The 18,485-nt window shown below is 33.6% G+C and overlaps 1 protein-coding gene and 1 pseudogene across 1 annotated transcript; both read left to right on the top strand.

Annotated features, from left to right (window-relative positions):
- Positions 4,399–8,541, top strand: LOC104783992 (annotated as a pseudogene).
- On the top strand, positions 14,777–16,156 carry LOC104783991. The gene is made up of 5 exons (XM_010509075.1): positions 14,777–15,133; positions 15,214–15,435; positions 15,664–15,750; positions 15,897–15,951; positions 16,116–16,156. Exons 1-5 carry the CDS (start codon positions 14,777–14,779, stop codon positions 16,154–16,156), a joined length of 762 nt encoding a protein of 253 aa, XP_010507377.1.

The following is an 18,485-nucleotide window of genomic DNA, read 5'->3' as shown; positions in this document are numbered from 1 at the left end:
AAGTACACGGAATATATAAATCTGGCAATGCTAGCTGTGTAATTCATTACTTTAGTCGTCTAATTAAATTTTATTTTCCCTATGTTAAAAAACATTCCAAAACCAAAATTGATAAAGGTAATTTATGTTCTTGTTCAGAAGCAAAAAAAAAAGAAGGGGAGCAACACGCTTGAGATAAATCTTATATAGCAATCCGAATAAATATCACTAAAGATTGTGTTTTTTCAATCGTATTTTTTGAATAATTTTTCAAAAAATCTATAGAAAATTTAAATGGTAAGTTTTATAGAAAGCTATAATTGTTCATTGTAACGGTTTTTTTTTGTAAAGTTGCGATTGTTCATTGTAGAGTTGTGTTTATTCGAATATTCGTATCTTTTGAAATCTATATATATTTATCTATTAGAACTGTTTTCATTTTCTCTTCATGACACAAAATAATAAAAAATTTCAATCCCAATGGTTTTACAGTTCTCTAAATTATTCTCTAGCATTCATTCTTTTAAAAGTAAAAAAATTCCTCCAATTCTTGATTTAACAAAAGATTTTTGAAATGATGAATCTAATTAACAACTTTTAGTTAATTTTTTATATAAAAATTTAATGAAAATACCTATATATAATAGCAATATGAATAAATGGCACTAAAAGTTGTGATTTTTCAATCGTACCTTTTGGATAATTTTCCAAAAAAATCTGTAGAAAATTTATGTGTGTTTTACAAAAAGTTGCGATTGTTAATTGTAATGGTTTTTTTTCTGTAAAGTTGCAATCGTTCAATTTAGAGTTGTGAAACAACCCTTCCTGTTTTTTTTAATAATAATAATACTTCTCTAGCGGTCTCATACCCACTATCAACCTAACAAAAATCATCAACGGCGGATAACCAAACATTTCCTATAATCAAATAAAATCCAACTGAAAAATAATCCAATAACCAACCGAGCAAATAGCAATTCTAACATCCTACAATGTTCTATCAATTTAACCTAGCAACCTAACAATAGCTAGACCACAATCAATCAAGCCTTCTCCTCATCGCCTTGAATCCACGATCACACTTTGCCTTTACCTGTACCACAAACACAAATTGAGATGCAAAAGTATTTTATAAACACTCAGTAAGGCAATCCTCTGATCTACTGGACTATACACACAAGCAATAGAGACATCTCTAACCATCAACCAACAATCAATAACCAAACAACAACAAACCAGGACTCTACATCGACCGACACCAATCCATGCATCGACCGACACCAATTGGAGTTGCATCGACCGACACACACACTGCATCGACCGACGCATGCTCGACATTGCATAAAATCCCTAATTGCATCGACCGACGCCTCCACATGGCATCAACCGATGCTTCTGGATCAATCCGCATCGTCCTCGCATTGCATCGACCGATGCACATGTCGAACACCGTTTCCCCCCGAAGCTTCTCGCCGGATCTCCATCCCTAAACCACCAAAACACACAAACCAAAGCCACAAAAAGCTTCCCAAAGCCTCTAGCGACCCAACAACGAACTAACAAGCCATAAAACACATAAACAAGCAGATCAGAGAAATCTTTAGCTTAGATAAGCCATGATCATGCACTTACCTTTGCCAAAGAGGAATCTGACTCTAAAACGAAAGATCGACGCTCCTAGCAAGCTCCTACAACGTTTCTAGCTTAAGATCTCCCAAGAACAGCCACCAAACTCCAAGAATCTCACCAAGAACGCTTAATAACACTTCCTCTCTTCTTTTTCTCTCAAAAGTGGATAAACCTCGGCCACAAAACGACAAATACCTTTTATACACGTTTTCAGGGTTTTCCTAACCTCAAAACTCAACGTTAAACTTAAACTCGTCCGCTCGAAACCGAGCATGCATCGACCGATGCACCTCCCAAACCTGGATTCCGGTTCGCGGATCACTACAAGAAAACCTGCATTTTGGGACTACAGTTTGTGACTACATATTTAGTCGCAAAATATAGCAACGTTTTTGAGACTAATTTGCGACGACTAAGCGACTACAAAAAAATTGGAGAGAAAAACGTCGCTTATTAACGACGAAACATAAACGTCATAAAAGGGTCTCAAATAAGCGACTACATTAGGACTATTTTGCGTCGAAAACAAATTTGTCTCATAATGGTCACAATTTTGCAACTACTCTGTGACCAGCTCTATAGTCGGTAATGATGGTCGCAAAAAGAGGACTTATTTGCGTCCACTTTTTTTACCCCTAATAAGTAACAAAGTAGTCACAAATTGCGACTATATTGTGACAAATATCTGAAGACTTTGCGACTAACACCTGATTTAACTACTCTTTTAAGACTGTTTAGCCACTCTCTTTATTTTTTATTTTAAAATTTCACATTTGTGATTCATCTACATGTTTAGGTTGAAGTTTATGCTTTGTTTTGCTCACCTTATCAATAATAACTTTCTCAAAGTATTAAATTTCAATACATGTTCTTTTATAAGAATGTGTTCCAATGAAGAAAAATCAAAACTCAGTAATGTAAACATTGGTTTACTAAATCTTACTATTACAAGTACTTTATACTACTACTATGAGTTCTTCTTAGTGATTTATATTGTTCATAATTTGTAGAATTCAAGATTTTTATTTTGTGACTTTAGTAAGGTAGTCTTAAAATAGTCACACATTGCGACTGATTTGCTACCGTGTTTTGGCGGTATATCTTCCCACCACTTAACTAGTGGAATTAATCTAATTAATTTTGGCGTTTCCCCCCCCCCCTCCCCCCCAATTATTTTGGATGCGACTGATGTGCGACGAAATTGCAACGTAGTTTCGTTATTAACTAGGCAAACCCATTAAACGATTAAACACTTCTTCCTTCTTTTCCATTTCGATCTAGGGTTTTCTCTCGAAAACCTCTCAATTCTCCTTCTCTCAATCCTCTCAATCCTCTCCTTCTCTCAATCCTCTCCTTCTCGATCTAATCTCTCAATCGTCTCCTTCCTCTCCTTCTCGATCTAATCTCTCAATCCTTTCCTTCTCGATCTAATCACTCAATTCTCTCCATCCTCTCCTTCCTCTCCTTCGATCTAATGCCTCCTAAGGGTAAGGCTTCGACCTTCTCAGTTTCCGTCGAGGGAAGATCCTGAACCGCGGAGGGAACTTACACCGCCGAGTACCCATCCACCGCGGAGGACAAATCCTCACTAACTGCCTCCTCATCAACCGCCTCCTCATCAACCGCGGAGGACAAATCCTCACCAACTGCCTCCTCATCAACCGCGGAGGACAAATCCTCACCAACTGCCTCCTCATCAGCCGCCTCCTCATCAACCGCGGAGGGCAAATCCTCACCAAGTGCCTCCTCATAAACCGGAGCAACTGCCTCCTCATCAACCGCAACAAAACCCTAATCGTGAAGAGGAAGATAATGGTGAAGAGGAAGATAATGGTGAAGAGCAACAAGATCCAAATTTCGATTACCACCAAGATCTGTTGGATGGTTTGCTAAGACTTCCAGGTCGAGAACGACTACCACTCTTGTCTGAGCATCCTATCCCTGGCGTCGAAACGCTATGGTATAAAACTCTTTCCTTTGCTTTTGCTTTAAGTTTCTTGAAGTGTAGAAGTTAAGTGTAGTTGTTGATTACTCGGTTGCTTTTGATCCAAATGTCGATTACTAGGTTGCTTACTCGGTTTTGCTATATAAGTGTCTATAAGTCTATAAGTGCGAGGTTGTTGCTTTAAGTGTTTGATATTCAATAGTTTATAAGTGTTTGTAGTTGTTGCTATAAGTGTCTATAAGTCTATAAGTGTAGTTCTTGCTTTAAGTGTTTGATATTCAATAAGTCTAAGTTTCTAGTTGTTGTTTGATATTCAACAAGTCTAAGTGTCCAAGTTTGATATTTAATAAGTCTAAGTTTGTAGTTATCGCTTTAAGTGTCAATAATTCTAGTTGTTGTTTGATATTCAATAAGTATAGTTGTTGCTTTAAGTGTCGGTTGTTTCGGTTGTTTGATATTCAATAGTTTGTTTCAATTGTTTCAAGTCCATATTTAGTAGTAGACTTACTCATTTTATGTAGCATGTTTAACCGGCAGAAAGGTCAGCTGTCTCGAGCGATTTCTGGAATATTGAGGAGAAATTTTGATGGGCCTTACTACAGTTGGAAGGTTACGCCACTGCCCATTCAAGAGCGATATTTCAGGACATTTGCGGTAAGGTTTACTCCTTATTTCTGTTATTGTTGCTAACTATGTTTTGTGTTATTGTAGCGGAACAATTGGAATATCGGCATTACTGAGCTCGTTAAAGCAGGTTTCTTGAAGATAGCCAAGAAAAGGATGAAAGGAATTGTCAGTCAAGCTAAGAGGAGTGGTGTACAACCACCATGGATTGGTGAAAAATTATGGCCTCTTATGTTGGAACATTGGAACACCCTGATGCAATTGAGAAGAGTGAGAATGCTTCACAGTGCAGAAACTCTGATCGTGGAGGTCTTGGAGTGCACAAACACTTAGCTGGTCATAAATCATTTGTCCAAATTCATCAAGAGATGGTAAGACTTCTCTTTTGTCGAATTCAGCTCAAAGTTTTTCTGATATTTCCATGATTTAATCTGTTTCACTATCATTGTAGGAGGAAGAGTTGGGGCGTCCTGTGTCATTGGGGGAAGTGTTTCTTAAAACACACACTCGTCCGGATGGAACATTTGTGGATCAGAAAGCCAAACAGGTTGCTGAGACGTATGAGAAGACCATAGAAGAGAGACAAGCTGAAACGGAGGAAGATGGTCCAGATGGTTGAGAGAGTTCAACACATCATAATCTTTCCCTTGATGAAAGAAATGAAATCTTCCTTCAGGTAAATTCGTTTCTGTCTGTTTTTTTTTAAATCTGGTTTCATTTAGTCTGTGATGATTACTGAATGTTTATCTCTTGGTTTAGTGTACTCATACAGACCACAAAGGCAACCCTTTTGGACTTGGATCACTTGTGGAGACACTAAAGAAAAGGAAAAGGACAGAGAGTTATGCAAGCGCTTTTCCATCAACTATTGGGGAGCTTCAAGATCAACTTCGGCGTAAGATTTTTGAACACGAGGCTGAGAATGCACGGCGTGATCAGGAACACCGAGAGTCTCAAGCTGAGCTGAAGAGGCTTTTCCTCTTCATGAAAGAAAAAAATCATGAGTTTGAAGCTTTTATGGTTTCTCCTCCTGAATCATCCACACCTGCAACCACCCATCCAGCTACCGCACTTGCAACCAATGCACAACCCACTGACGGAGGCACCACACCAGGCACCACACCAGCCTCCAGTCCAGTTGCCAATTCCCCTTCCTCTAATACTGCTTCCAACTGAATGTGTTGCAATTCCCTGTTTTTTTTTTATGAACTTGTTTTGCTTTTGAATACTTTTTGGAGGATCTTTTTGTTTAGGATGATAAGTTTGCATGATTAGTACCTTAAATCATCATTCTTTTTGATTAATATTATTTCAAAATCCGAAATTAATCATATTTAGGATTGCTAAACCGTGACAAATTTGTGACCAAACCAATTCAAAAAATGTAACTACTTTGTGACCAAACCAATTCAAAAAATGTGACTACTTCGTGACCAATACAATTACAAACATAGTCGCTAAACACAGACTCTTACATTAGTCCCAAAACCGTCTTAATTCTATACAATCACAAAAATGTTAGGACTGTTCTATACAGTCACAAAAATGTCCCCAAATAGACTTGATTGCAGTTTAGTCGGAAACTGCAACTACCATATACGGTCACACAAATGTCGCTAATATACGACTATATTACATAGTCCTAAATCCGTCGCAAATAAGCAACCATATTGCGACCAACAAATTTTGCGACTGTTTGTGTGACCTGCCACGATCCATCAACAGCACGACAATACAGCATTGAGAGACACTACCGGAGGGAGAGGCAATGTCCTGACTTGGCTCAAGAGAAGTTCAGGTGCTTGGTCCAAAAGCCCTCTGGCTACAAAACGCCTTTTCCGTGGCCTGAAAGTAGAAGCTATGCTTGGTTCAAGAACATTCCATTAAAAAAGCTAGCTGAGTTTAAAAAGTCTCAGAACTGGGTTAGGCTTGAAAGAGACCGCTTTGTTTTCCCCGGAGGCGGGACTTCCTTTCCCGGTGGTGTGAAGGACTATGTTGATGCGATTCTGAGTGTTTTGCCTTTGGCCTCTGGGAGTATCAGGTGTACAGTTCTAGATATTGAATGTGGTGTGAGTTCTTACATGAATAAGAACCAGAACTTAACTACTCTTGATATTATACTGGAGTATTAGTACTCTCGATTACTATGGAATTATCTTGTATTTTGTTGTGCTCGAATGTCAGGTAACGAGTTTTGGAGCCTTTCCGTTGAACTATAACATTTTAACAATGTCCGTTGCACCGCGGGATATACACGAGGCTCAAGTTCAGTTTGCATTAGAACGTGGACTCCCTGCTATGCTCAGTGTTCTAAGCACTTATAAGCTGCCTTACCCGTCGAGGTCTTTCGACATGGTCCATTGTTCTAGATGCCTTGTCAATTGGACTGCTTATGGTGCGTGTATATTAATATACACATGTTTATCTGATTTATTTCACTGTCTTTTGGATCCCTTGCTTGGTTTACTCTGCTTCTGATACTGAAAAAGAGAACATTTTATCCAGATGGGCTTTACTTGATGGAGGTGGATCGTGTCCTACGTCCTAATGGATGTTGGGTGCTGTCTGGACCACCAGTAACATCAAAGGTTAAATCCAAGAACCAGAAGAGAGATTCCAAGGAGTTGCATTACCAGATGGAGCAACTAAATGATGTTTTTAGAAGACTTTGTTGGATGAAGATTGCTGAAAGTTACCCGATTGTCATATGGAGAAAGCCTTCTAATCATTTGCAGTGTAGACAAAGGCTACAAGCTCTTTAAGTTTCCTGGATTCTGCTCTTCTAATGATCATGATGCTGCATGGTGACCTTACTTTCTCCAAATCTTTACGTTTTCCTCTGCATTTTTAGAAGCTGGAAGGTTGATTAAGTTGCATCTTTTGTGATAATAGGTACAAAGAGATGAAGCCGTGCATCACTCCTCTTGCAGATGTCAACGACACACACAAGACCGTTCTCAGAAACTGGCCGGCGAGACTAAACCACGTGCCTCAACGTATTAAAACCGGGTCGATACAGGGAACAACTATTGCCAGCTTCAAAGCTGACACTAACCTTTGGCAAAGAAGAGTTTTGTGCTATGACACCAAGTTAAAGTTTCTCAGCAATGGGAAATACAGAAACATCATGGATTTGAACGCTGGATTAGGCGGTTTCGCTGCAGCCTTGAACAAATATCCAATGTGGGTTATGAATGTGGTTCCATTTGATCTCAAACCAAATACACTCGGTGTTGTGTACGATCGGGGTCTCAATGGAACTTACATGAACTGGTAAAACACTCAAAAGGTTCATATATCATCTAACTGGACCTTCTTATACTTCTTTTCGATTTTTTTCAGGTGTGAAGCTTTCTCTACATACCCTCGAACATATGATCTGATTCATGCCAATGGTGTGTTCAGTTTGTACGTAGACAAGTAAGATCCGTCGGTCACTTGAAAACTTTGATATAAATAAAACCTCTATGAAAAATAAATTAATAAATTAATAAATATGATAAGACAACAGGATAATATTTTTGAAAATTTCCCACATTTTTTTTATGTAAAATATGATCCCAATAATACCATAAATTAATGATCATGTAAATTGACATTATATATATATATATGCTGATATAATAGTGTATGCTTTAAAATTTTGATTTTTTTCCTAAAGCTCATATCTAAAAAATAACTGTTATGTTGTATTTTCAAACTATAAAAAAATAAAATACTTTATAACATTTCATAAAAGTAGCTAATTTTTTTTTAAGTTTTTTTTTATAGATATACATCATTTTCATTTTAATTGTTTTATAGGCTATTAAAATACAATAATTGATAGTATTACACTCATAATTTGAATTTATGTATGTTATGTACATAATTGAATTTGTTTATAGTATTTGTAATTTCTTGTCAATAATATTTCTAAATATTAAAAACTGAGTTTCAAAACCATAAAATGTATAACATGTCTAAAATTTTCTCAATTCATAATTTTTTTAAATTTAAACAATTATCTATAAACTAATAATAGTGTAAATTAATAATATTAATTTATTTCTATAAATTAAGAACATGTAATGGTCATAACATTATTAATTTATAGAAGTTTAACTGTATACATTTTGTAATCAAATGTATAATGATTTTTTAGTTGTTGTTTCTTATAATAGATGTGACATGGTGATATACTATCGGAGATGCAAAGGATTCTTAGACCAGAAGGTGCACTTATAATACAAAACCGTTTTGATGTTCTTATCAAAGTGAAGGCTATAATCGATCAAATGAGATGGAATGGGACTATATATACAGACGAGAATAGTGGTTTTGATCATGGAACTATACTAATTGTAGACAATTCAGTTAAATAAAAACTATTTTGGTATTATTATTACACTACTTTAAAATTTGTGAGACTTGTTAATTTTGGTTTAAATTGTACAATTTAAAAAGGTAATGAACATTTAGATGTTTTTACATTTTAATGGACCTGGAGACAATTATATAATAAACTTATAATGATTTTAGATTTCATATTGTCCGCCGCGAGAGTAGACAAAAGACTTCTGATGTAGTCGGTCTCTCTCCTGCAAACACTACTAAGAAAGAGAGGACATTTATTAACAAGAGTATGGTGATATTGGGGAACATCATCAAAAAGCTGAGTGAAGACCACCTTGGATAAGTTTATTATTTTATTTTATTTGATTTCCATATGCTTTTGATTTGATTTTTTTTTTTTGATGAAATTAGGGGTTAGGTATACAAACTGTAAATTAAGTTTTATATGAATTTATTTCAACAAGTTGCTATTCATTTTAGCATGTAATGTTGTGTCTGATTTGGTTTTGTATTTTTTTTTTTTTTTTTGTAAAGGAAGAAAATAAAAGAAAAGATGGAAATTAGTTGAATGAAAGTGATTCTCTAATGTACAACATAACACAATTTAGTAATAAGACCAATAAGATCGAAGAGATGTGTTAACTTCCGCTTTCCAGCTTTTGAAGCAATGACCACTTTCTTCTCTATACGAACATATTTCCTAAGATAGAGAATATGTTTTCTAAGTGTGTATACCTAATAATCGTAGTATGAAACTCCAAATGTTGATGTAATTATAATGTATGCTTAGCTCATTTCTTACGTATCTTACTATATTAATTGAGAAGTACAAATATGAGACTAATCTTAAAATGTGTAAAAAAATTACATTCAATTGCTATTAGAAAAACTTAATAAAATTAATCAATTAATTTAAATAAATATAATTAATTAAAAAACGAAAATCGGGGAAACATCAAAAAAAAATAGTAGAAAAGTAAAAGAAAAAAATCTATTAGAATCAAAACTAATTCATACTTAAAAAAAAAATTAATAGCTAAGATTTTAGAAAATCTAATGGAATAAAATCTACAACTACAAATTTTATCAAAAAAATTTCAGGCTTCAAATTTGTATCAAAAATCTAATCAAATAAAATATATAACAGTTCTGTTTCACAGCTTAAATTTTAAAAATTAATAAATAAAAATAAAACATATAGATATAGTATCTTATCTATTTTAAAAGTTATATCTATCTTTTAGCCACTATTCTTTACAAAAATAAAACTAAGTTGAGATTTAAATATATTAAATGCTTATTTTTATAAAAAAAAGATACAGATAATTGTTTTCAAATTAAGTTCAATTTCTTTGTTAGTTTTCCCTATTTTATTTTATTTGTTTGAATTACTCAGTTTCAAATAGAGAGAGAAGAAGAAAAATAAATAATATACTTTCCAAAAAATATCCATTTACTAAACTAATATCTCATCAATTATTCTCGTAACTGAAATAAGATTGTCATTCCTCTATTTTTTTGTTTTGTTTACTGGTTTGCTTATAAGTGAAGAGAGAGTTTATCTAAATTATGATTCAATTGACTCTTATAACAAAATAAATAAAAAAATCCAGTGTATAATCCAGATTTCTTGAATACTATCAAAGTATCGGGATTACCAAATCATAGTCTTAGACTTGAGATATGTTGCCCTGTAATGATGTAAATATAAATCCAAATGGAGGGTTGATGAATGGAACTAGGTTACAAATAACTCAGATGGCTGATCATGTTTTAGAAGCTAGGTTCATTATAGGAACTAGAATTGGTCACATTGTGCTTATTCCTAGGATGCTATTATCGCTATTGGACACTAGGTTGCCTTTCAAGATGCGTCGAAGACAATTTCCTTTTTCAGTTGCTTTTGCTTTGACCAACAACAAAAGCCAAGACCAGAGTTTATCTTCTGTAGGGTTGTATTTGCCAAGACCGGTTTTTTTCTCATGGACAACTCTATGGGGCAATGTCTAGGGTCATGAAATCAAAAGCAGGTTTGAAGGTGCTTATTACAGACAAGAAAGGGAAACCACAGAAAAAATAAATGAATGTTGTTTTCAAAGAGATTTTTCAGAACCTTCACTAGCCATATTTAGTTGCTATTTTTACATGTTAGTTATATATTTTTACTTACTTTACAACTATAGCAAGGATTGCGTTTAATTGACAAAGGTTTAAACAAATTTATTCATTACATGCAAATGTTTTACTGAAAGGTTTTCAATAAAAATTTTTAAATATAAAAATTATAATATAATCAAACCAAATTTTTAATCACAAACTATTATAAATAACATAATAACAAAATAAATTATTACAAATTTTCATCAAAAAAAGTTCAGTCCGCGCTTTTCCGCGAGTTAGTATCTAGTATACAGTTATTTTAAAAGTTTTTGTTGTTGTTTTTTTGTTGGCGATTGATATATGTTATGAGTTTAGTAATGACTTCCAAATTTTGTTTAGTACCCAATTAATATCCATATATGGTAAAAAAGAGTCATAATAGTAAATTTACTAACTAAGTGAATGTGTTCCAAGGATATATATATATATATATATATATATTATGTTTACCAAGACCGAAACTATAGGTTTTGTGATGAGCTAAACTGACTTGTTCCATAAGATTGGGTTTTGGTAATATATAGTGTTTAAGTGGTATTCTAATTAGACAAATGCTCTACTCGTTACAACTAATAAATGCTAGCTGATGAGTGAAACACGACGAACTTGACGGATTTGATCTAACTGCTACGAGGTTTCAACCCTATATATATATGGATGACACTGATCGTGACCATACAAAACTTCAGGCTTTTAATATTTGGGTTTTGTTTTCTACCACAATATATATCCCCTACCAAACACCAATTTTTCTATTTAACTTCTTCCTTTGTTTTTGTTAAATCTATTTATAGCTCTTACATCATTCACGTAAAATCTCTTGCTATCATAAAATTAAAGCCCGGTAAAACATGTGAGAAAAAAAGGTAAAAGAGTGAAGAGAATAGCTAACACAAATTCTATTATCAAATTACTTTTTAAGTCATTTTGAAAAAACTAAATCTTCAATAATTCCTTGAGGAATGGGACTATATATAGAGACGAGAACAATGGTTTTGATCATGGAACTATACAAATTGTAGACAGTTTAGTTAAATAAAAATTCATTATTACTAAAAACAATTTGTGAGATTTGTTAATTTTGGTTTAAATTGTACAATTTAAAACGTTAAGAGGAACATTTAGATGTTACTATAAATTAATGGACCCAGAGATAAATTAAATAGTAAAGTCGTAACGACGTTATTGTGACGGTGGCGTTTAGTCGGCTGCTTTGTGAAGGAAGACTCAAAGGAGTCTTAACGGCGTCTGATCTACTCGTAAGCTTCTTCGTTCGTTCAGGAATTGTGAGGATGAAGAGTCGGATAAGTTGAACAGATTGACTTGGACTGATGCATCGCAACATCGGTATGTTTCTCTTGTTTCTACTTTACGCATTCACTTCTTATTATGATTTGTATTCTCAGTTATGTTGACATTGCAAACAAGGCTATTGTTCATTCATTAACATTGTCCTCCTATGTTTCCTAGTATAAGATAATAACTAATAAATAATATACAATGCACAATATAAAAGATTTATATACACTGTATATATGTAATTATGTAGTACCCAAACAAAATGTAAAGACATAGTTTTTTTCTTTTTCTTTTTCTAAAGACATAGTTAGTATGCACATGAGAAATATGTACGGTATATCCACATAACGCATGCATGTACGCGTTCAAAATATTATATATATAGAATGCATATATACTAGACAATCTGTGAACAACACATAAAGTTGTAGACAATTGCAATCGTGTCTTCTTACATGTAAAGTGTGTATTGGGCGATGATAGATAATTAATGAAAACTTGTAAACCGATAGAAAAAAAAAGAAAACAAAGAAAGTCTCGTCATATCACTCATTAATTATTAGCTTAATCAAAAAGTTCGTACTAAAATGGTAGGTGATCAAAGGTTATAAAATCTTTCTTTGGAAAAATCATAACATTGTATACTTTTTTTGAAGACCAATCCAGTGAATTCTTCTCAAAGATACAATCGCCATTATTCTGATAGGCTACGGATAAATTAGGCCCAGGTGGAAGTATATGTTTTGTTAAGATGGAGTTGTCAAGAATAGTTAAGAGCTGTTGTAGTTGTTAAAATATACGATCAATTTGTATACATGGCTCTAAACAATGACTATAAGAAAGCTTGAACTCATATTATAAATTAACAATAAAACACAAAACAAAATACGAAGAACATATGAATTTAAAGGAAATACATTATTAGGGAGAACAATATGAAGAAAGTAACTAGAACATTCCAGGGCAGGTATTAATTTTAAACAACGAGAAAGAGGAAATTTTCAAATGTTGGTGAGTGAAGATCGCGACGAGCATCACGTACGGAAAATGGAACAATAGATAAGCGGAGTAACCAAAAGTAATAATAATTACAAAACTACTTAGATCGTTTTCTTTCCATTGGCCTATCGGACTCGTGTTTTGTTTCGAAAACCCCGGAAGCCGAACTAGACTCGGGCGATACTTGCATGCAATAGAAACACAAAACCCCAAGTATGTTTCAATTTTCTGGAAGTCTTTCTTTCTCACAATGTAAATGTCTAGAAATCCTCTTTCACTGTTTATAGCAGATATGACAAGTTCATTATCCTTGACAACAAAATAAACTGCCGGCAAAACTATATGACGTTCATATAATACCTGAAGTTCTGGTATATCCACGGTCATCAACCTGGTCCAAGACATGATACAATCTTTCACCCATATGTTTATCTCCCTTGTTGTAGAACATTGGTGTAACAATGAAAGCCGATCTCCCTTAAAAATATCTAGTGCAATAAAATTATCCTCAACATACTTAAAAGGTAGTTGATCCAAAGGTTCAAATCTTTCTTTGGTAAAATCAAAACTTTGTATAAAAGCCGTATTGTCTTCTCGAAGACCAATCCAGTAAGGAGTTCCTCTCAAGAGACACTCGCCAGTGGTACTCTAAGGAACCAATCAAAACTAATGTCTATAGTCTTCCACATATTAGAGGTGAATTCGTAGACTTCAACCGTTGTACGTCTACCTTTGGAGTTACGAGGACATCGAAACCTTACGAGTTTGTAATCATAGATACTTGATGATCGGCGTATGTATCCAAGGCCGGACGCTTCATCTAGCTCAAAAAATTCGCTGCAGTCACATTCGATCCATCTTGAAAGTTTTAATAATGGGTTCCAAACTAAAATTTGGTTGCTCAATACATAATACAATACACCGTCGCAGTGACCTATCTTATACACGTTAATGTATTGTTGCAACTTTTTTGGACGAATGTTTCCGACGGAAAGGTTTTGGAGCAGTATAAGAGGTTGAATGGAAGTCCGGTACGGCTCCGGTGTGACAACCCTAATCACAGGGTCACCAACGAATGATCTTCCGGCTCAATTGTGACATGATTCAGGTGTGTGCAGACCGTGATGAGTTTAGTAAAAATATAAAAGGCGTCGAATCACACTCTCGAGCTGTGATTGTGGTGCGGCAAAGTCTTATTTAATATATGATTTACAATTTTACCCTTATTCAAGGGAAGAATTACAAAGACTCTAATACATATTTGATGAAACATTTTTTTCTAAATCATCGTTGTCGGATCTTCAACACCATCATCGCCGGTGATTTTTCGCCACCACCATCATTGCCGGCGATTTAGCCACCACCGTCTTCTGTCACCGTCATCTTCTCCATCATCAGTGCCTCTTCATCATTGTTGTCGTGTTTTTGATGCGTTCATGCTCTAATCGGTATGTTTACTTTTCTCACCAATTCAAAAATTTGAGTTTTAAGGATCTTTGATCATAAAATTGTAGTAACTGATATTGACATTCATTAAAAAAATTTAGTGGTAATGGATTTATAATGTTTTGATTGAGTAGGTTAAATTTGATATATATTGCATACCATGTGTTCGACTAAATGTCTAAATAAATTCTTTACTTCTTTTTAATGTTGGGTATTGGTTTTAATATTATATTGTGGACCTATTCTACAGTATCATGATTCAAAATTTGTTTCTCTTGATTCTAATTATGTCTAAAGCTTCAAAATTTGTGTCTTTTGATTCTAATAATGTTGTTTTCATAAGTTGTAGAAGCTAAGAAAATGACAAAGCAACATAGATCGGAACAATCTATAGATGATCCAACTACTGATAGGAAAAGATTTAAGTGGCCGCCTAATTTGGCCCGTGGGCACTTGGAAATCTGTGTAGAAGAGAAAAGGAAAGGGAATTGGCAAAGTAAATGCTTAACAGAAATTGGTAGGATGAACCTTAGGGCTGAGTTTTTTAAAAGGTTTGGGTTAGACTGGAAATATGACAAGTTCAGGAATCGTCTAGACACCGTTAAAAGACAACATGAATCATACAAGCGGGTTATACCTGATTCATCTGAACTGAGATTCTGTGAACAAACTGGAGCAATCGAAATGCCTTTTTCTTGGTGGGAAAATTTAATCAAGGTACATTCTATTAACTAAAGTAAACTTATTTGTATAATCTATTTTAGACTAATGTTTTTGTTTGTCTCTCTCCATTGTAGGAAAAACCTGAAGCGAAAACTCTTTGTAACTATCCCATAAGAGATATTCCACTTATTGAACAACTTTTTTCTGAGGAGACAATTTCAGTTGGTGATGATGGTTTGCAACACCATGATGGAGCAAGTCATTTGCCTTTTGAAACAAATTCTGTTGAAGATATTGAGCTTAACAACTCTCCCGAAGCTCAAAATTCTGAACAACCTCATAACAATGGTAAGAGGGTAAGATCCAAACAACCTAAATCATCTAGAAAGCAGTCCAAAGAAAATCAGTGGGATCGAGTCTTAGATCTTATTGAGGACCAAGGAAGATTTTTTATGGGAGGTAGAGAGAGCTTTTATACGTACAGTTCTGCTGCATGTGTTAAGGTGCTTGAACAGATGATATTTCTTAACAAACAAGGTGAGTTGTATTGGGCTGCCCTTGTGTTTCTTGAAAAAAATGAACAGAGACGACAAATCTTCATGACACTTCCGGACGAGATAAAGAAGATAGAATACCTAGAGAGAATGACGGGCAAAAAAACTCGTTTCAAAGTAAGTCTAAGTTTAACCTTATACATTTTTGTAGAAAATATAATTAGCCATTAACCTTAGCACCTATTCTCTAGCAATCTACTTTTGTATGTTTACCCTGTTTATAGATGAGTGACAACATTAAAGAGATTCATGCTTCTACATAGTTCACTTTTGAGATTCCTGTTGATCTCCGTATGGTTGATGCTGAGAGAGTCGGATGTGAGTATCCTAACTATTTTTATCTAGAGATTGTTCTCTTATGATTGTGAATGAACGAGCTGAATTAGATGTTCTTAGTTTTTATCTGTACAGTAGTGTGAACCATTTTATGGCTCTGTTGGGTATTGATTGTGTCTGATTAAGAATATCGTCATGATCTGCAGTTGATGTTCTCAAGGCAATAGCTGTGGACAAACTCTTTTGAGAATTGTGTTTCATTCCTTCTACAATTTTTTTGAATTTTAAAATCTCTTTTTGTTGTAAAGACAGTTTGTTCAGAATTATATTAGTTTATCACTTTATCTACTTATAATTTTATTTTAGAATGAAAGTTAGTTACATATATCATTAATGTATAAATCTAATTCAAAAAATGTTTATATATTAGTAATATTCATATATTATAAATTAAATTAATGTCAAAGGAAACTGAAAATAGAAGATAATATAATTAAAGGTTAATTTAGTAATTTTGTTTTCTAATCACACTCAAGTTGTATCCCAATCGCTCTACCATTCAAAAATATGATATAACCGCATCGCACCCGAATCGGACTCCCATTCACAATTTTACCTAATCGCATCGCTCCCAAATCACATCGCACCCGCACTTGAATCGTAATCGCACGCGAAATGGACTACCATTCGGGGCTGAGTGTATTGTCTTTAATGTCCAGAGAAGTAATCTCACCAAAACAAGTCCCAATTAGAAAATGATGTTCACCATAGTGCTTCGCGAGGAACCTGTCCTCTACAAAGAGAGTGTTCCACTGCTTGCACACAGCTCTAAACCTTGCAAGAGATTTCATTGGAACTCTAGAGAGAACTTCCTCTTGCAAATCAGATGGAAGATTTATCGGCATCGTCATATTTTTTCACTTGTAGTGAAATGATTTACGACTGAATGGTTTCTAATTGATGATAACTAAACCCGATACACCCTTAAATAGAGACGACTACTTTGTAATGGGCACTAATTTAATACTTTTGTAATTATTATTATTATTATCTATATATATATATATATATATTTTGTGTTTCATATGAGTGTGACATCTTGCGTAATGATAATGTGGCTACCTAATAAAGTGTTAAACATTTATTTTTCATAAACATTTATATATTTTTAATATATTACTAACTATAGTTGACCTGTCTTGACTATCAAATCCAAACTTTTTGAAAAATGATATTAATAAACATAATTACTTGAATAAAATTTATTTACTAATTATAATATTTATTTTGATACGTTTCCATAATTAACCATAAAATATCTTTTACTCTTTATGCTTTTTCTTTTGGGACTTTTGTGACATTGAATTTATCTTCAATATTTCTAGATCTAACTTAATTCTAAAATCTATAAATTAAATATTAATATTAAATTTTATAAAATATAACCATAAATCACATCGTTAGATTCTTATGTAAATCTTGGATCCTCTAACAGATCGATATGTGTAAAAGTTGTAATAAATGAGATTGTGACATGTGTGTTAGTTAATGTCAAGTTATGTCAACAATTTTTTTCAAATTTTTTTTCTACTCTTAACCACATAGAAAAGCTAATTAAAAAAACTTATTAACATAAATTAATTAAAATGCATATGCATTTCTAATTAAATTTTAACAAGCAACTCTAAAAAAACTATACTCTCAATCTTTTCAACTGCTATTTTAAAAAATGGTAATGGTACTGTATGAGTATTGATGCAAATTTTTTATGGGCTTGATCGATAATTTTTTTTTGTAAAGTTGAATCAAAGAGACCAAGTTTTGTATAGTGATTAGTGAAGTTGGCTCGATACTTTACTGATAGGCTTACTGACTTGTAGCATGGAGGGTTCGATGGTCACAAATCGATCCACTTTGAGAGGCCAGGATGGGAGTAATGTTTTACGAAATCTTTCCTCCAGTAATTCTGTCTGTTGAATGGTTTAAGCTGAATGAACTACAAGAAATATGGGTATTGATAGCATACGATTAACACTATAAAATGGTTATTATAGCGTTTTCATGAATGTTATTAAATGAGACACTATAATAGAGGGGCTATATACAATAGCGTTTCTGGATTGGTGCTATTGTAGGGTATCCTTTAATAACATATATAAAATGCTATATTACAATGTTTAATAACACATATATCGTGCTATATTTATATATATAATAATATTTTATGCCTGCTATATATGCGGTAAACGTAGCTATCTTTTCTTGCAATGATTTAATTTTTAGTAGCTCTATGTTAATACCATTTGATTAGTTATCTTAGCATCAGTGTTGAGCTATTTGTATCTGAGTTGTAGCTTTTATTATGTGCTACTAAGTGAGTATACAATGACTTCATCTACCTGCTATAACGATCAATTATGTTTATCTTCTGATTACTATTAACCGTTCCCTATATAGCATATTCAAATGAAGTTACAATTTGAAAGTAACCTGTGATAAAGCTGAAATTTTATTCTAGAATAGAAAATATCAAACATTGTTATGATACACAATGAGCATACGATCCAATTCCATAA

Source organism: Camelina sativa, chromosome 4, assembly GCF_000633955.1.
Source record: "Camelina sativa cultivar DH55 chromosome 4, Cs, whole genome shotgun sequence".
NCBI lineage: Eukaryota > Viridiplantae > Streptophyta > Magnoliopsida > Brassicales > Brassicaceae > Camelina > Camelina sativa.
Note: the sequence above shows the minus strand (reverse complement) of the source record. Positions and strands in the feature narration are given on the sequence as shown.